We start from the raw sequence: 20,138 nt of genomic DNA, 5'->3' as shown, positions 1-20,138 counted from the left end.
CCATTGTGAGCAAGTACACACATCTTATATTAATAAAAATAAAATGACTAACTAATTAAAAATGGTAAAATATTCAATAGGTAATGATAATATTTAAATTACTGTAAATGTAAACTGTATAAAAACAATGTCAATTGTCAACTAACATAGTAATTAAGAAATTATACTCACAAGTGGACCTCTGTTGTTCTATTAAAAAAAAAAAAAAAAAAAATGAATGGGGAAAAATCAAGAAGAAATTTATTCAATATTGATTGTTGTCGCTCTGAAAATATCTGAATTTACGTTGATTTACGGATTTTATTTTGCAATATTATCAAAATGAATAGTGATGGGAATAAGTAAGATTGTGATTTCTTTAATTTTGAAGTGTTATACTTAAATCATACAACGATAATTGTTAGCTTCGAAAGTGGCCCAATAATTACTAAATAGCTACCTACCTCAAGATTTTTATAACTGCCCTCGTAATTCGTGTTATTTTTAGTTTCCGATTTCCTGGATTTCCGGGATAAAAGCTATCCTATGTTCCAAGATACCCTCCATATGTGTGCTAAACTTCATTGTTAAATCGGTTCAGTAATTTGCGTGAAAAAGGAACAAACAAATATACGAATAACATACAAATACATCCATCCTCACCATGGAAATTTATATAATTTTTAAAAATAAAAATCTTTATTATCCATAACATTTAAAAATTACATTGTTAATGCTATATATACCAATCCTACTCTGATAATATTGTTAACAATAAAGGACCAACTTAATTGGCATAATGTAATTGTTATTTGCTGTCTTTTTTGTTTTCCACCAAGATACCTACAGTCTGATTTTATAAAATCACCCAACAGATTTGGACGAAATTTGGTACAAATAACTATAGTTTCTTAATAAATAGGCAGTCAAAGGATTATGATAATATATAAATATTTGAATTTATAAATGCAGTGCTATCTCTTCTTTATTATAAAATTTATATTATTAATTTAATTTTTACCCAATATTTCAGTGAAAAAGTATCAAACAAATCAATGGTGTACCATAAACGCCTTGATCAATCACAGATCGAGCGAATATACAAAGCAATGGGGAAAGATGATTTAGCTGATGTTGTTATGACGGCAGCAGAAGTGATGGCAGAAGCAGATATTTTTATCGAACATTCTTATACTACCAAGTCGGAATCGGAATCTGATTCACAACGTTTGATGGGAAACAATTACTTTAATAAAGGCGATTATGCAACATCTATACAATGGTACAATGAAGCTCTCGCTAATGCTCCACTAGATGGGAGAGCGATTAAACTGGCTTATAGTAACAGATCTGCCCTTTTGTTCAACACAGAGTGTTACATTGACTGCATTAAAGATATAGACAGATGCTTTGAACTGGGATGCCCACCTGATATAGAGAAAAAACTTATAAAGCGAAGGCAGGATGCTACTTCTCATGTCCCAAGTGAATCTTTCAAATTGAAATGCAAAGATTATTTCAAAATTAAAAATCCATCTGATAACATCCTACCCTATATTTCTCCACTCATAAAATTTGAAATCAATGAGGAATACGAGCCGAGAATTATTGCAGTGGATGAAATTAAATCTGGCACTATTTTAGTTCACGAGATTGCATATGTGTCTTCTTTACCACCTGAAGATAACTACATAGCATGCTACTACTGTATGAAATATACACCATGTCTACTGCCCTGCGACAATTGTTGCGTCTGTATGTTTTGCAGCGAAGAATGTAAAATAAATTGCCACAACGAATACCATGACATTGAATGTAAATTAAGCTATAGGCTGGTTTCATCATTAATCATTAAAACGATAGTCATGCTCAGAAAGAAAGCAAATAGTTGGCAGGAATTGATTGAAGCTTCAAAACTCTTAGGAACAGATAGAATAAAGCAGCAATTTGAAAGAAATATTAAACCGCGATTCACCTTATTCCATTCTGAATTTCCCAGATAACAGACCATTTGCATTTGGTCCAATGTATAACAATTGTTACGAGTGTGCAGAAGTAGTAAATCGTTTATCAGAGTTTCCATCTTTTTACCCGCCACAGAACTCGCCAGAACATATTGAGGCCAAACGAGCGATTGGAAGGATCATGATGTACTTGAGCACTTATGGTACACCCACTGCAGTCGTACATTCTGTGTTTGCACCGAACTTAAATAGAGTTGGTATAAAACCGAGTGTAGCATACTTTACTTGTTTGGGAAAGGTAAAAGTTTCCTGCTATTCAAATGCTGAAAACTATTATCTTAACAATAAGGCTGTGTTGATTGCAAAACATAAGATAAATCCAGGAGAGGAGATACTTGTTTCAGTATTGAATGGTCCAAAACATTGGTGTGTATTTGCAATCTTTAGTTTTATATTTTTTCGTTAATTATTTAATTATTTGCTAGAATAGCTTATTGTGTATTTTGTGTTTGATTTTTCATTTGATATAGTTTCTTAAATTATTTAAATAAGTAGGTTGAAGCATTTTAAATTAACTGATTTCTGTTTATCTTCATAGTAGTTATATTTAGTTCTAGATAATATTAGCAGAGATAAACTATTTCCACATCTACAGTAATATTTACTAATAATATCAACTTGATTTCAAATAATTTTCTCCTTACAGCGACCGGTTGATGCGAGAAAATAAAGAGAAGCTGTTCTATGCCAAGAAATATGTGTATCCATGTCCCACATGTTTAGGAAAGAGCCCAAGGTTAATAGCGCTTTCTGAAAAACAAAAACAGTTCTGCAAACAATTTAATATCATGCCATTATTAAAGTTGTTTGATCTTCATGGCGCGGACAAGCATTATGAAGTAGCTAAGAAGATTATGGATTGTCTAAGCAATGTTCCATATTCAAGAGAATATATTGAAGCTTACCATTTTTATTACATATGCTTAATTATTTTGACGAATGCTACCACAGATAACATAATCATTGGTTAATTCTCATTCACTTCACTCATTCATTTAACTGTATTATCTAAAATTTAATGTCTTTAATTAATTCATTAATATAAGGGTACAATAACAACGTCTTCTTATTTCTCCTACTGCGTTTCGTTTAGTCTGTTTACATTAATGTGCTTAATAAATAGCATATACATTATTTATGTAATATGATTCTTGTCTGTAATTTTTAAGTGATATTAAAATGATACATTATCTCTTTTAACATATTCCATTTCATAATTATTATTATTACATGGCATTCATTTCTCACTTTTCTATGGTAATGGGCGTTTTTCCATTACCCGGCCCGGCTCCGGCACGGCAACTGCATGGTCGGGGACCGGTACCGGCGCCGGGACTTCGTTTTTCCATTGCGCCGGTGTCGATGCCGGTTTACGCCCGGTGAGTGGTACAGTACTGATATGACGATTCATATAAATATTCACTACATATGCAATTTTGCCGGGCCGGCACAAGTGGGAAGCTTGCTACTCCGGCGACGGCGACGGCGCCGGCAGGTCTCAATGCCGTGCCGGCGCCGGCGCCGGTAAGTGAAAAAGCAAGCCATACATTTTCATACATTTTTGCTTCCCCGGCAACGGCACGGCGCCGGCGCCGGCGCCTGTGCCGGTGCCGGGCCGGGTAATGGAAAAACGCCCAATCTCTGGAGCAATATGTTTGGGAATACAAAAGAATAAAATAAAATATAATAAACTAGAAAGAAAGTAATAAATTGTAATATAAACATTATTTATTATTTAAAACTCAATAATTATTTCAAGGTACATACTATTATAGAGGTAGATAATTAAATTATGTTGACTGTTGTTCAGTAGTGCAATCTTTATAATGTTCTGACCAGTGAGATGGTTCCTTCCCAAATGCCTGAAATATCAAAACATATGTTAAATAAATATTCTTAAACAAATCTACACTAATATTATAAAGAGGAAAACTTTATTTGTTCGATTGTAATGAATAGGCTCATAAACTACTCGACCGATTTTGATGAAATTTGGCACAGACAATCTTTAGACCCTGAGAAAGAACATAGGCTACTTTTTATTGCAAAATATGTACCACGAGCGAAGCCGGGGCGGACCGCTAGTTAACAATATAATTTTGAAATTTCTTCCCAAATAGAAAGAAATGTTTACATTGTATTTTTAAAGAGAGTTATGTTTTTGAGTATATGTTTGTATGTATATTTCTTTGGCGCTAGTTATGTGACAACCCTACGCTATATGTAATGTGAAGCGCTGACGGTGTGCTTTCGTTCGTGAGAACGTTTTATTCCTTTAAATTATAATATTAGAATAAAAACATATTGTGAAGCATCGTGCTCATAATAACACGTATAATGTAATTTTACTTTTTTAATTAAAATCATTTAAGAAATATGATTTTTTTTATTAATTCACTGGAAAGTGAATTTAACTGGCGCAGTCGGTAGGATACTCGGGTCGCCCGCGGGAAGATATCCGAAATGAATATCGGTTCCGAGGCCCCGCGCGGCCGACCGGTTTTTTTAAAAACCCAAGCGAGTATCCAGAACATCAGCAGTATCCAGCCATCGATACAGAAACCATGTTAATGTGAGTTGCACAGAATTATTTTATTGTGTTGCTTTCCTATATTATATTCCTATATTAATTTTAGAATAAACCTTCACGATTTTCCATCCTAGGAAATCCCGGGGTACCGAGGCTGTTAATACCCAACAGTCCTCGAGAAATAGTTTAGTTGATAGTATTAGAAGTATTGATAGTTTTAATATGTCGTTTGACACGGAAGAAATTTTTAAATGCTTAAGGGTGGTCCCAGATTTTGATGGTAACCCCCATGTATTAACAAAATTCATTAAAATATGCGACCAATTAGTTATATAACCGTACATTATTACTATATAAAATTAGGGTTCAACATTTAAACGAAAAATTGGATAAGGCATCGTCCTTGTTAGAAGCTTTAAAACCAGTGTAAAACGTAGATTGATAAATGGTTTAGGTTCTATACAGAATTAGCGCAATTCCTAGACTCCTTAGACGATAATATTAATGATTTACTTTTAGTAATAAGAAATATAGAGGATAGTTTAGCTTTTATGCGTACATCGCGAGCGCACCATGTTATGTTAGGGATAGATATATTAAGTATTATATTAGTTACTTTACGTTCCTTTTACGATTCAGAAAAAATTATTAATGTAGATCTCCGCGAATAATTCGCACTGGATCATACTTTAGTAAAAATAGGATAGTAATTATATTAAGATTCCCCATTATAACTCCTCACACTTTAATCGTACAAATCATATCATCATACCTCCCTATCCCTATATAGCAACCAATAAAGATATTTATGTGCACATAGAGGCTGAATGCCCGAAGTTCAATCGAAGAGCAATCGGTTTCTATGTGAAGTCGACCCTAAATCATCATACAAGAAGTTCACCCGACTGTATTGCAAAACTCATCACCACGCAAGAGATATCCAGCGACTGTGAATCCACCTGCCTAACATTAACTAAGCCAGCAATGGAGAAATTGGACGACAGTCACTACATCATTATTTTTCCTCATCTCACAAAGGTTAAATTATCCTGCAAGCGTAAGGAATACCTTCATCTCCAAGGCAGTTTCATAGCAACGTTACCTACAAACTGCTCTCTACGTACTGACGACCTCACTATTACAAATATTAATAATGAAATTAAAGATACACCTACAAAAATTTTAATTGCACCAATCAGTAATATTCCGACGAGAACACTAAAAAACCTTGGGACTGCACTCCATCTACCATACGACAATACCACTTTACATCTTTAGCTACTGAGCGCAGCGGCCACTTCAATGTTCCTGTGCTATCGTCGCTACAAATCAAAGAAAATGAATATTCAGAAAACATCAGCCATAGAAGTTGATCCTGCCGCAACATTTTCACTCAATGTTTTTTTTTTTTTTTTTTTTTATTGGTAATAGGGAAGCGCTTGACCACAATCTCGCCTGATGTTAAGCTGAGATGCGGTCTAAGATGGAACGCGCTTCCCTAGAAGGTACCTGTTCACTCTACGCTTGAAGACCCCCATATTGTACTCGTCGGGGAACACAGACTCAGGAAGCATGTTCCAGTCCCTCGCGGTTCGGATAAAGAATGTGGAACCGAACCGCTTAGTCCGGGTACATGGAACGTCCACCATATGGCGATGCCTAGAATCTGTGCGCCTCGACGATCGATGGAAGAACGGGGATGGCGGAACGAGATCGTGCAGTTCCGCAGCGCACTCTCCAAAGTGTATCCGATAGAAGACCGATAAGCTGGCCACTCTGCGGCGGTGACCGAGGCTCTGGAGCTTTTTGCCTACTAGGTCATTGTCGTTTATGAGCCTCTTGGCACGCCTCTCTATCGCCTCAAGCGCCTCCAGCTGGTACTTGGCGGAACCGTCCCAGAGGTGAGAACAGTATTCCATGCACGATCGGACTTGTGCTTGATAAAGGTTGAGCAACTGTCCCGGGCTGAAATACTGTCTCACCTTCGCCAGAATTCCAAGCTTTTTTGAGGCTACTTGGGCTTTAGATTCAATGAAGGAACCAAAGTTCAGAGTAGGCGTTAAGGTGATACCAAGAAGCTCGAGGTGGTTAGTTATCGGCACGGACACACCTTGGAAATTCGGAGTCAGGTGGAATGGACTCCGTTTAGCGGAGAACAGACACGCCTGGGTCTTAGACGCATTGAACTTGACCAGATTGGCATCGCCCCAGTCGGAGACCGCCTGTAAGGACAAGTTCATGCGATCGACCATCGCCTCCCGTAGAGACTGAATTTGTGCCGTACTGGCTCGCGCGCTGGATACATATCTCTCCACAACAGTGCTATCGTCTGCGTACCCATAGATACCGGGTTTCAGCAGATCGTTGATGTGTAGCAGGAAGAGTGTTGCGGAGAGAACTGATCCCTGAGGGACTCCGGCATTTATAGCCATTTGGTCGGACGAGCAGCCGTCGACGACTACCCGAAGCGACCGGTCTCTCAGAAAATCTGAGATCCAGGCGCAGAGACCAGCAGGCAGACCGTAGGATGGAAGCTTGCCAATAAGACTATCATGCCAGACCCTATCGAAGGCCTTCGAGATATCAAGGGAGACAGCAAGTGCTTCACCATGATTCTCGATGGCCTCGCTCCAGATGTAGGTGGCGTACGCTAGAAGATCCCCAGTGGACCGGTTTCGGCGGAACCCGTATTGTCGGTCGCTGAGGAGGTCGTTCGCTTCTAGGTGTGCCAGGAGCCGGCTGTTCAGTACACGTTCCATAGTCTTACAGAGTATGGACGTGACTGATATTGGCCTGTAGTTGGAAGGATCGGCACGACTGCCTTTTTTGGGCACAGGCTGCACGTTGGCAAGTTTCCATGATTTTGGTACTATTCCAGTCGTCAGCGAAAGGCGAAAGAGGCGTGTCAAAACAGGAGCAAGTTCAGGCGCACAGGTTTTAAGAACTATGGCTGGAATTCCATCAGGGCCACTGGCTTTATTCACGTCAAGATTCCGCAGCGTTTTAAGAACCTCCGTCTGACGGATGCGAATTTCCGGCATTTTCGCCTCGCATCCAGGTAGACTGGGAGGTTTTGCGCTTGCGGGATCCAGACGAGAATTTTCCGCAAATAGAGTAGCAAGTAGGTTCGCTTTCTCTACGGCGGTGTGAGCCAGCGTCCCGTCAGGTTTCAGCAGTGGAGGAAGTGAGGGGCGGCAGAAATTCGATTCAACCGACTTTGCCAGGGACCAAAACGCTTTACTACCGGAGGGGTAAGAAGCCAGTTTGTTCCCTATACGGCTAACGTGGTCAAATCGAGCTTTCCGTAGAGCCTTCTTGCAGGACTTGGCAGCCCGGTTAAAGGCTTTCTTCTTTTCAGATACATCCCTCGCTTTGCGGTGTCGAGCGTCAACCCAAGCCAGATACGCCTCTTGCTTTAGCGCTTCAGCGCGTCTGCAATCGGCTCTGAACCAGGGCTGAGCTTTGCCGGACATGGCTACGTCGGAGAATGGAATAAAGTACTCCATTCCCTGTCGCAACACATCAGTCACAGCATCCGCGCAGGTCGAAGGGTCTTCAGAAGAAAAGCAGACAGGCCGCCAAGGATATGATGCAAAAAAGGAACGCATCTCATCCCAATCTGCTGACTTGTATTGCCACACGCGCCGAGAGCCCTTAGGACTGGGATCGGGCGGCGAGTAGACAGATACAGATTTCACCAGACAGTGATCGGAGCTGCCAAGCGGCGAGGAAATCGCTACCGAGTAACGGTCTGGATCTGTTGTCAGCAGAAGGTCCAAGCAATTGGCTGTATGGCTCTCAACATCAGGAACCCGCGTCGCTCCTTGAACCAGCTGGGTGAGATTCAATGCTATAGCAAGTTTACGCATCTCTCTCCCAGCGAGGTCAGTGCACTGGTATGGGTATAGCCACTCCTGGTGGTGGGCATTAAAATCCCCCAGTAACACAAGCTGAGCGGAAGGGTATTTGTGCTGAGCAGCGTCCGCCGCCTCACTTAGGTACTCTGTGAGCCTGATCGTCTCCTGGTCTCCACTGTGCGCTCGGTAGACACATGCATAGAGAAGTTTCTCTGGGCCTGTGTCCACCAGCATCCATAGTACGGAAAAATGGGGGTCTTCAAGATACCGGAGACGCCGACAACAGATGTCGTCTCGGACGTACGCGCACACACCTGACCGAGCTTTAAAATTGTGCTCCAGGGTGTAGCCGGGATAGGATAGGTACGCCAAGTCAGACGGACATCTTATCTGCGTCTCCGTGAGGAACAAGATACAGGGTTTATGAGTCTCTAGGTGGAAGTGGACTGCAGCGAGATTTGAGTGGAGACCTCTGATATTGGTGAGGTCCACTTTCAGCGAGAGGGAGTGCTGCCGCTGTGCAACGTTACTTCTGTATCTTGCCTTTTTCATGTGTTTTTAGAGGAGAGTGAAAAAGGTGAGAAGACGGTAGTGAATCGAGGCGCTTTACAATTGGACCTGAGACACACACTTAGAAGCCGCAATGACGGGGACTAGTCTGGAGACTGCGGGGACGCCCGAGCCCCCCCAAGTTGTCCATAGGGCCCTCTCATCCGGTCGCCAACCGGCACTATGGCGCAACTTGGGATTTTTCGCTGGTTGGCGGGGCAGCCTTTCACATGTGGCTAGCACGCTACTTGGGCCCCCTACTGACCAGCGGTCGGCCAGCGGTGCACCGTGCCTCGGATCCCGCTACCCTCCATGACTAGCCACCGGAAGCAGCAACGACAGTGTGCGTCAAATCGTCTTGATTGTAAGAGCGCAACTGATTCGACCCGTCTTCACTGTCCTAAAATAGTTGCGGATCTGCGGGGGGAGGAGTTATGTGACAACCCTACGCTATATGTAATGTGAAGCGCTGACGGTGTGCTTTCGTTCGTGAGAACGTTTTATTCCTTTAAATTATAATATTAGAATAAAAACATATTGTGAAGCATCGTGCTCATAATAACACGTATAATGTAATTTTACTTTTTTAATTAAAATCATTTAAGAAATATGATTTTTTTTATTAATTCACTGGAAAGTGAATTTAACTCGCTCTACAACCTAAACTGCTGGACGGATTTCGACTCATGAGGTATGGTTGTATTCATCAGAATTATTGTGGTAGTGAAATAGGCTACTTATGTTAACACTAGCTTTTCGCCCGCTTCTTCGCCCGCGTTTTGAAAGAAAAACCCGCATAGTTCCCGTTCCCGTGGGATTTCCGGGATGAAACCTATCCTATGTGTTAATCCAAGTTACCCTAGCGTATTTGCGTGAAAGAGTAACAAACACACACACACACACATCCTCACAAACTTTTAACATTTATAATATTAGTAGGATTGAAATTGTTTGTTTGTCTCTAAAACAGCCAGAAAAAAATTCAATTTCTGAGAAGTAATTTTTAAGATGTGAAGAAATATGCTTAGCAAATACATACTTGTGCAACCTTCTCTAAGAGAAATATCTTAGGAACCTCCTCTATTGCCCGCCGTCCCCATTCAAAGAGATATTTAGCCAAATCACCTTCACCAACCTGAAAATATTTAAAGGAATATAAATCAAAGTTATTATTTAAAAATAAACAATATTATTGCATAAAGAAATATTAATTCTTATGTGTATTCTAATATGCTAGTTTTATATGTCATACTATTTTTACTTTTTGATAACTGTAAAGTTGCATCGAAAACCGTAAAATAGTTTTTGGTGAAAGTAACAAACATTGTTCTTTAAAAAATTTTACATTTTTAATATTAATAGGATTGTCTATCTCCTAACACAAATCAATGAAATCCTAAAAACTTACCTTTGAATATTTCAGATACTGTTGTCTAGTAAAAAGGTGAGTCAGGGTCTTTCGACCTGCGAAGTCGTTTTCTTCCAGTAAACCAGTTTCTGCCAGAAAACTCCACATATCCTCTGAAATTATTTATTTATACACATTTAATTTAGTAAACTTATAGCCTGTACCCTCATAGGAATGGAAACGTACATGGGCTGATGATGATGACGAATTTGCCGATGATGATGATGATAAATTTAGTAAACTTGTGTATCTTTAGCAAGCTACATTAATCTGATGTTTAGTTTTAAAACACTTAGAGTTTAGTTTAGTTTCCAACTAATACTTAAGAAACTGAAAAAAAAACTGGCACTATTATGTACAGTTTGTTTATTTTATATAATTTTTTCATTGAAGTGAAACTTCTTTATTGGGGTTGGACAAAAATTTAGTGTAACATTTTTGCGTTACGCGCCAACTTTTTCCTATCCCTACATGATTCGACGTATAAAGAAGTTTCACTTCTTACGTGTGTACTCTAGTACACGCACACATTTTTATTTTTTTTATTTGACTGACCGGTTTGGCTTGGTTGGTAGTGGCCCTGCCTTCTAAGCCAGAGATCGTGGGTTCAATTCTCACCCGGGGCAAATATTTGTGTAATGTACATTGCTTTGTGTGTGGGTGTTAATTATCTATACAAGTATTTATTTAAAATTATTTATCTAATTTTATCAGCCATCTCATTTCCATAACACAAGTGAAAGCTTACTATGGGATCAGAACATGCCGTGTTTGAAAACTGTCCTGAATATTAATCGTTATAGCAATGCCAGTTACACTGTTAAAATTTAACAAGAGTACTTTACAGCTTAAAAATAATATATATGCACAGAAAAGGAATAACCATTTAACGCATTGAGCCCCAAGCGGCCCGATCAGTCCACGATAGATTTTCTATTGTGTCTGTGATTCCGGGGCCTGAGTTATTAAAATAAATACCTTCTTTCACAGGAGCTCTACTCATTAGAATATGTGTTAGCGCAGCTATAAGCAGCTGACGTTGATGTGTGTCTATTGTTGTTGAGAGCAGTGACCCTTCACTTGGTTCCACAAGCACAACTATATATTGTATACCACTCTTTGAGTCAACTTGAACAATCTTGTAACCATATATCTGTAACATAATAAGAGAATGAATATATGTACTGCTATAATATGATTTTTTGGTGACACATTACACAAAGATTGTGAACAAACTCATACAAAACAGTTTATTTTTTGTGTATTAATTAAGTATAAGGGTAGGCAAATTATCTATATACATATATAAAAATGAAACCTGTTTTGCATTGTCATGGCATCATGCATGAATGAGTGGACCGATTTTGATAATTCTTATTTTATTATATTCCTTGAAGTACGAGGATGGTTCTTTGGTAGAGAAAACGTAAATATGTACCACTGGCGAAGTCGGGGCGGACCGCCAGTTTTATATTTTTCTGAATAACATGATTATTAACTGGCAGAACAAAATTTGCAATATGTATTTGTTAAATCTTCAAATGATCTGACTAAATTATACATTGTGGCTACCTATTCTAATTCTCCTATCCTATTTTAATTGTCATTTGATGACTTAAAATGTAAATTTTAAACCTTTTTTAAAATCTTCTCAGCTTCCCGGATAATTGCATTAACTTGCGAGGTTGATACTTGGGAAGTGCTGTTTAAAAATTTTATAATATCAACACGTTTTATGGGTATTTTACTTCCTTCCCGGCACAAAATATAACGAACACATTCGTTTACAGCGTCACCCAAATTATCTAAAGATTCTTCCGCATTACTTCTACTGGGCCTAGGCATTTTTGCGACTTATTTAGTATTCAAATTTATTAATTTTCATTACACAGTAGACTTATAAATAAAAGGAAATTTAGAATAATAATATAATGTAATAAATAGGTATTATATTTTTGTTTACAAACTCAAATGAATACAGTCAACAGTCAACAGACCACATCAACATTGACATCAACAGACAATGAAGAGTGAATGTCACTATGACATTTCTCATTTTCTAGAACTGTAGTGTCCTATTTTGGTCCTATTCCTTATATTCCGAGCTTTCCGAGCTATTCCGAGTTAATATTGTTCTATATTATCTGTATTTTGTAATTTTTTCGTCTTAAATCTATTTATTTTAAAGGCGTTCAGGGTATCCCGTATCAGGCCAAATTCAAAAGGAAGTGATTCAATACTACATTATTTTGTGGAACGAAAGTCTTATGTAGTTGACATCTTTAGTAAGTAACTAGGTACTAAGCTAGGTACCTACTTTAGTCGACAATAATAATAAATATTCATTAACTCGACGTAACTACTTTATTATAATATATTATATTGCATTCATACCATATCCCTCTTTGCCATATCCTTTTTCTAAACCAGCGCCATTTTTGAAATGTTACAGCAGCCGCAGCCGGACAAGATGACTCTCCTTACCTCCACCACCCTCCACGCTCCATACTCCAGACAAAAAAATGTAATCTATGGCCGCTGCAAAAAGTATTTTAAAAAATTGCCGCCTGCCGTAAACGGGCAGATTATTATTTCTTGCAGTTGCAGAAACAGTCGTAGAGCGAAGTATCTAGCGAGCGGTCGAGCTGTTGCTCGTTATTTGGAGGCTGAATTCGTAACTCATATTAACATATTTTTTTTTTATAATACTGTATGATTTTACTACGGCCGTTAGTAATACTAATATTAAATTCAAATAATTGGATGAAAGAATAGGTATTATTTTAATTTTTTTTTGTTAGTCATATTATAAATTCAATTTATATAATATTTTACTGGATGTGTAGACATTTTTAGCTAAGTTTATGCGTTATAAAGATAAATCGAATATAAATTGTATTTTTCAAAGTCACTATGGGAAGTGGGAACTAGGATTTGCAATATAGATCCTGTTCTATGAGGTATGCAATCCCTGCGTAAAATATTTAAAAACAATATACTTAGCATTATTGTTAATGTTATTACCAAAATTGGCACACAAATGTTCTTACAGGTTTTTTCACCCAGGACAAAAAATGCCTAAGGTTGTTGTGAAATACTTCGAAGCGAAAGCCCTTGGTGAGCCCATCAGGCTTCTTCTCGCGTACGGAGGACAGGAGTTTGAAGACAAAAGAATACCCTTTGATCAGTGGCCCTCCCACAAACCAAGTGAGTACTTAATAGTTTATAGTAAAGTAATAATTATTTACTAAAAAAAAAAATCTTTGGTAACTACGTAGGTAAGTGTTGATGTACTTGTACTTGTACATAATATTGCGCTGTAAAATCACCGCGCTCGTAAGACTTGGTTTAGAAAATAAAAATAAATATGTAAGTATAGCCTGAATTTTCGAAATATATTCACCCATTTTGGTAACAAGTTATATGAATGCCCTGTATGATGTATCGCATTTAAGAATTATTTTCAAATTTCAAAAAATCTGTTTTGAAGTTAAACCGCTACCGTACCGTTACCGTAGTTGAAATTTCGCAAGCATTTCAAGACAGACAGAAAAACATCAAGTGTATCAAAAAATCAGGTGCATATTATTTTGAGATCTTTACTTACCTATGTACCTGGTTGCCCTTAAAATTTTTCTTCCAATTATATCAATCTACGACTTATTCTTCGAAAAATAACTCCATAGTAACTCGTTGGAAGTGGGCGTGACTTGCAGAATCTTATTCATGTTGTTGAATCCAAGTTGAATCACACAACATCCTGTGCCCAGATGTTCTATTTTGCAATGTCATTGCTGATATTACCTACTTGAAGAGTCATTGTGATTTGCAAATCCCTTACTAGTATTACCCCCTATACAGCTATACTTATCACTACTAATACCACCTCATTGATATACCAAGCTGAAGAGTTTGTTTGTTTGAACATAAGGCTTTTGCTGTTGTACTGGATATTTCATGGACGATTTTATGCTATGTTTGAGGTTAGGCTTTTTGAGGGTGAGAAGGTTAGTTTCATATTGTGTTAAAACTCAAAGAAAAGGGACAAAACAAGCGCGAATTCCTCGGCTCGCCACCGTCTCATTGTAGGCGTTTGAAAAACTTGCGGGAGCCGCCGTATGTCGCCGTCCCCGGAGAATAAAATGATAACAGCAAAAACACAACTTTTCAGGAGAAATAAAAAACCAATACTTGTCTTTATCTCGCAAAGCAATAGACGTAGAAAGATAAAAAAAGGCTCAGTGGTAGCTAATTTTTTAAACTTTTATTATGTTTCAAAATATTTTTAATAACTTTAAGAGAACTGAAGATAATTAAAATTTAAAAAGTTAGTAGCATTTGACTGAAATGTAAATTTGCTATTTACTAATACACACTTATCATTTTATTCTCGTTTATATTGGACATATGCATATGCATTAATGAACTTTTATTCTGTTTTTTTTTTAAACAATATTAGAGTAATCAACTATTATTACATAAAAAATGAAGACAATAAAAAGTAATAAAAATCAGTCTTCCTGATCATCATCGTGATCATAATGTACGTACATGGTCATACATATGGCGCCAAAACAAATTTTAAGAGAATAAAATGATAATAGGCGTTCGTCATTATTTCGCCGTTTCTTTTTTCCGAGAATATTATTGTAAAAGTTATTACCACATAAAGAGTGAAGAAACTTTTTCGCTATCATAGTAGGTAGGGTAGACTGGGTACGGTTGAAATAATTTCACTTAAAACGACCATAACTTTGCTTTTTATAACCCGAGCGATGTGAAATATATGTTAAATAAAAGAGCATGTATCTGTCTACTAATAGGCACTGTGGTTTTAGTTCCAGGTGTATTATTTTAAATAGTAGATCAAATTAAAAAAATAAATCCGATTTGTTTCAACCGTCCCCATACCAGGGACGGTTGAAACAGTGATTGGGGTCAGTTGAAAAACATGCGAATAATACAAAATATAGTATTAAAATATGTTTTATTGATCGTTTATTTTAAATCTAACAATAATTAAGAAACTCATTTACAATAAGGTCTGCTCTCTAAATATGGTGAAGTACAAACAAGACAGAAGTACCTACTCCTCATCTTCTGATGATATCTTCTCTTGTACATTTTCTTTTTGCTTTTATGGTGTTTCTTTTACATTTTCCTCCATCAAACTTCGTCCTTTTTCCTCTATCCAGGAGATCGACGCAACATTGTTGTTCGTGTTTAGAACAGTTGTGCGCTTCATTTTCCCCTTGGACCCCTAACCCCCCCACCAACGGTTTACGAGATATTCGTGTTGTTTCAACCGTCCTTTGTTTCAATCGTACCCAGTCTACCCTACTATCTTTTTTTTCTAGTACGAATATGTTCTGGGAAAAAGCAGTGAATATTATTGTAATATCTTATAACTTTGTGGATTACAGGAGAAAAAATACAAAAAAAATTGTATAGATGTATTAGGCTACGTAGGCTTCAAATATCGAAAGACAATAAAACTATGGTAATGGCGATTATCATTTTATTCTCCGGGGACGGCGATTGTATGTGCAACAAAAACATATAATTTTCTATGTGAAATTACCACCAGCATAGATTCATGGGTGGTTATTATTTTATTTACGATAAAATCTTTAATAATCTACTTAAGTACTTGATAATTATTAGTATCAGTGAACACTACATTTTAGATTTATAGTTGATACTTGATAGCAACAACATAGATACGTGTGTTATCACTTTGAGTGATAACTAATGGAAAAACAACTTAGGTTTTTACAAACTAAGATAGGTACCTAATTTATGAATTACTAGATTTCCGCCCGCGGCTTCGCCCGCGTTTGCAAAGGAAAACTCGCATAATTCCCGTTCCCGTGGGATTTCCGGGATAAAAACTATCCTATGTGTTAATCCAAGTTACCCTCTATATGTGTGCTAATTTTCATTGTAATCGGTTCAGTAGTTTTTACGTGAAAGAGTAACAAACATCCATACATCCATACATCCATACTTGCAAACTTTCGCCTTTATAATATAAATTAAGATAATTTACATACTACATAGTAGCTACATAGTATGTTAGGTACACTCAAAGACCTAAAAGTTCATTCACAACGTGTTGTGGTCACCACATGGAATTCGTTTTGCAGCTCGATGCTCTAATGACAACGCTCACAACGCGTTGAAATGTAATGAGTAAAAAAAAAAATGTTTTTTTGAAGTTGGTTAAAAATGCCACGACACATTTTGTACATGAAATAGTGTCATATAAATTTATGGCATATAGTTCAGGATACATCGCCCATTTTTGCAAGTGACTACTATCAAGCTGATTTTCCGTTTGTAGCTTTATTTTGATGAGACACCGAATAATTTCGTGTACGAAACTCTCGATTGTGGTAGCTAACAGAGATAACAAGGATAAAATTTTTTGATTTGATGGTTCTCAAATATTTATTACGCAATTTGTAGGACAATATGTCTGTTGAATTATATAAACATTAACTAAGTGAAAACAAAAAAATCAGCTTGTTAGTAATCATTTATGATGACCTCGTTATCGATACACTTTGGAAAGGGGGACTCTTTGAACAAAGCATAGATTTTGTAGGACAAATATATTTTCGAATAATCTAGGTAAGTAATTATCTTGAGATTGAACAAAAAAAAATTCATTCAGTTAGTAATAAATATTTGAGAACCATCAAATCAAAATTTTTTATCCTTGTTATCTCTGTTAGCTACCACAATCGAGAGTTTCGTACACGAAATTATTGGGCGTCTCATCAAAATAAAGCTACAAACGGAAAATTAGCTTGATAGTAGTCACTTGCAAAAATGGGCGATGTATCCTGAACTAATATTGCATAATATTATTGCAAATAAAAAGCAAATGTTAACGAAAAATAAAAGTGCGTAATATTTCTATCTCACTTTGGCGTGTCTTGTTGGTCCATATAATACTCAATAGGTTACGCTTCTATATCCAGTCTTTATTCCTAGTCACATTGCTAAAACCGTCATTTATATGTTTCCTAATATTTCCTTTTTTTCTTCAAAGTCTTTTTCGCGTTTTCCAGCGACTCCCTTTGGCGCAATGCCAATTCTGGAGATAGACGGCAAGCAGTACGCACAGAGCTTCGCGATTGGCCGCTACCTCGGCCGCAAGTACGGGCTCGTCGGCGACGACGCAGAACAGGACTTCGAGATCGACCAAAATGTCGACTTCGTGAACGATATAAGAGCCAGTGAGTCAAGTCAATAGCAGGTTTAGGTAGTAGTTATATTTATGAAAAAAAAATGTAATTTTTTTACATTTTTTTTTTCATAAATATAACTTTTTTTATGAAAACTGGTCGTGAAGAGGAATCATTAAAAAATATAAAATTTTCCTCTCTATAATATAGGCATTGGTTCAAAAAGATGCATCGTCATGTTCACATTACAGAGGCAGCGGTTGTTCAGTACGAACCGGACGCGGACATAAAGGCGAAGAAACACGCGGAAAACGTGAAGAATCTGTATCCAACGCTTTTGAACAAACTCGACGAAATTATCAAGAAGAACAACGGACACATCGCCGCTGGCAAGGTGTGTTATTTTGTAGATCGTCATTTAGACGTAAATCAACTAATATAGACGCAAAAGTAATATATAAATTACATACTTATATGTAAAAAAGTAGGTAGTTAGGTACTTTATTGAAGTGAAACTTCTTTATCGGGGTTGGAAAAAATTTTTGTGTAACATTTTTTCGTTACGCGTGACATTTTTCTGTTACGCGCCATCTTTTTCTTATCCCTACTACGCCTGATTCGACGTTGTTTTGAAAAATAAGGTCATTAAGAGGATCTGACTGATCACCTACTTGTCCCTAAAGAAAATCGATCAGTGAAACAAATGTATAATAATTCATCTGCCCCTTACCCCACTAGGGGACATGGGACTTCACCTAATAATATTGTCCCATATTTAAATACCTATGTGTGTGTTTAATCATGAAGGCAATTTCGATTTAATGTCCAAATATTAATTGTTATATCACCAGACTGTCCACTATCTATTGGAATCTTAAAGCTTTATTATCAATTATCTATATCTATACATATAATAAATCTGTAGAAGGGTCAATTCTGTACATTAAAAATATCGAAAAAATAAATAGCAGGGGGTGTTACTGGATCGATACCAAACCCAAATATGTGATTAAAAAAATTTTTGTCTGTCTGTCTGTCTGTCTGTCTGTCTGTCTGTCTGTCTGTATGTGAAGACATCACGTGAAAACTGCCGGTTCGATTTCGATGAAACTTGGTATGATTATACTTTATTATCCTGGGCGTAAAATAGGATACTTTTTATCCTGGAAAAATACGTAGAAAAAAAATTAATCTTAATTTTTCAGTTTTATCCATAGAGGTTGTTCTGTAGAACCGCGAACACACGTTGCGTATTATTATAGGCCTAGCCGTATTTGGGTCCAATAGATATTTATAAGATGTCATTGTCAGAGTTACTCAAAATGGGGAAATAAACCATCCACACGAAGACCGACATCCGCGCGGACGGAGTCGCGGGCGGAAGCTAGTTATCAATAAAAGAGTCTGGTTGATAGCACAGATTATACTAAATACTATACATAAAAATATGTTATAGGTATTATTTTTATTGGGAAAGTAAAGATTTTGGGTCTTTTTTATTTTTTGAAATGAAACGGGTGAAGTGTTCCTGGGCAGTGCTTACCATAAGGCGTCTACCACCTCCTTTGTCGATGATGATTTAAAAAAATTAAGCACAACACAAATTGGCTTGTTAACTGCAAATATACCATTATTCTTTATTCATTGAGTCCTTGTGATCTTATTTTTGCTCACGAGTCCCTGATAACTTATTTTTCATGACAGTTAACCTGGGCTGACTTCGTCTTCGCGGGCATGTTCGACTACCTGAAGATGATGCTGCAAATGCCAGACCTGGAGAAGCAGTACCCGAGCTTCCAGCAGGTCGTGGACGCGGTGTACACCATACCGCAGGTGAAGGCCTTCAGCGACAAGGCGCCCAAGTGTACCGCATAATTTTTATAGACTTTAGGCCATAGACTATCCGGGGCATTTGAAAATTTTCAATGTATGATATTTCGTTCTTTAGAACAAATATCCTACATATTTAAAATAAAAAAAATATAATTTAATATTTTAATATTTTTTTTGTATTAATGTAAAATATAATATAAATATCTATCTATGAACGTACTGCCGCTCCAATCGCTTCAGAGAGGGGCCACTGAAAATCAGCGTTGCAACTATGTTGCAACTTATGCTGAGTGGCTACCCGACTTGGCTCCACTTTTCGGCTTCATTTTATTTTATTTTACTCTTTCATTTATTGTACTTGTATTGTCTTGTTTCATGTTGTGTTGCTTTAATTTTAATTATTGTATTCTGTGTCAATTGTGTTTGTTATTATTGTGGAGTCAAATAAATGATTTCATTTCTTTTCTTTTTTCTTTTTCTTAATGATAATGCATATATTATATGTATGCAGTATAGCTCAAAGGTAAGTTTCAATTAATTGTAATAAAAAATGTTGAAAAGTTTTTTTTATTTTAAATATGTAGGATATTTGGCAAAATAAGCAGTATCGTTCGTTGAACATGTTTATTAAAATGTTGAAGTAATAGTTCAGGATACATCGCCCATTTTTGCAAGTGACTACTATCAAGCTGATTTTCCGTTTGTAGCTTTATTTTGATGAGACACCGAATAATTTCGTGTACGAAAGTCTCGATTGTGGTAGCT

At 37.0% G+C, this 20,138-nt stretch overlaps 2 protein-coding genes and 1 pseudogene across 2 annotated transcripts; 2 read left to right on the top strand and 1 right to left on the bottom strand.

The window, feature by feature from the left end:
- The first annotated feature begins 203 nt into the window (after positions 1 to 203).
- Positions 204 to 3,062, top strand: LOC123698283 (annotated as a pseudogene).
- Positions 3,063 to 3,713: 651 nt separating this feature from the next.
- On the bottom strand, positions 3,714 to 12,350 carry LOC123698285 (non-structural maintenance of chromosomes element 3 homolog). The gene is made up of 5 exons (XM_045644876.1): positions 11,983 to 12,350; positions 11,326 to 11,500; positions 10,348 to 10,460; positions 9,979 to 10,074; positions 3,714 to 3,865 (listed from the first exon to the last, which is right to left on the bottom strand). The coding sequence occupies exons 1-5, from the start codon at positions 12,190 to 12,192 to the stop codon at positions 3,794 to 3,796; spliced, it is 666 nt and encodes a 221-aa protein (XP_045500832.1). The 5' UTR covers positions 12,193 to 12,350; the 3' UTR covers positions 3,714 to 3,793.
- Positions 12,351 to 12,877: 527 nt separating this feature from the next.
- On the top strand, positions 12,878 to 19,482 carry LOC123697774 (glutathione S-transferase 2-like). The gene is made up of 5 exons (XM_045644315.1): positions 12,878 to 13,021; positions 13,400 to 13,554; positions 17,424 to 17,591; positions 17,792 to 17,934; positions 19,245 to 19,482. The coding sequence occupies exons 2-5, from the start codon at positions 13,422 to 13,424 to the stop codon at positions 19,413 to 19,415; spliced, it is 615 nt and encodes a 204-aa protein (XP_045500271.1). The 5' UTR covers positions 12,878 to 13,021; positions 13,400 to 13,421; the 3' UTR covers positions 19,416 to 19,482.
- Positions 19,483 to 20,138: the final 656 nt, after the last annotated feature.

The sequence above is a fragment of the Colias croceus genome, chromosome 15, assembly GCF_905220415.1.
Source record: "Colias croceus chromosome 15, ilColCroc2.1".
Taxonomy (NCBI): Eukaryota; Metazoa; Arthropoda; class Insecta; order Lepidoptera; family Pieridae; genus Colias; species Colias croceus.
This window is presented reverse-complemented; position numbering and strand designations above follow the sequence as displayed.

Coding starts and splice junctions, on each gene's coding strand:
- LOC123698285 (XM_045644876.1), bottom strand. CDS start 12,192: ATGCCTAGGCCCAGTAGAAGTAATGCGGAAGAATCTTTAGATAATTTG. Junction 10,461..11,325: donor TAGAGCTCCTGTGAAAGAAG/GTATTTATTTTA, acceptor AAATAATTTCAG/AGGATATGTGGAGTTTTCTG. Junction 10,075..10,347: donor AGTATCTGAAATATTCAAAG/GTAAGTTTTTAG, acceptor AAATATTTTCAG/GTTGGTGAAGGTGATTTGGC.
- LOC123697774 (XM_045644315.1), top strand. CDS start 13,422: ATGCCTAAGGTTGTTGTGAAATACTTCGAAGCGAAAGCCCTTGGTGAG. Junction 13,555..17,423: donor GTGGCCCTCCCACAAACCAA/GTGAGTACTTAA, acceptor CGCGTTTTCCAG/CGACTCCCTTTGGCGCAATG. Junction 17,592..17,791: donor CGTGAACGATATAAGAGCCA/GTGAGTCAAGTC, acceptor TTCACATTACAG/AGGCAGCGGTTGTTCAGTAC.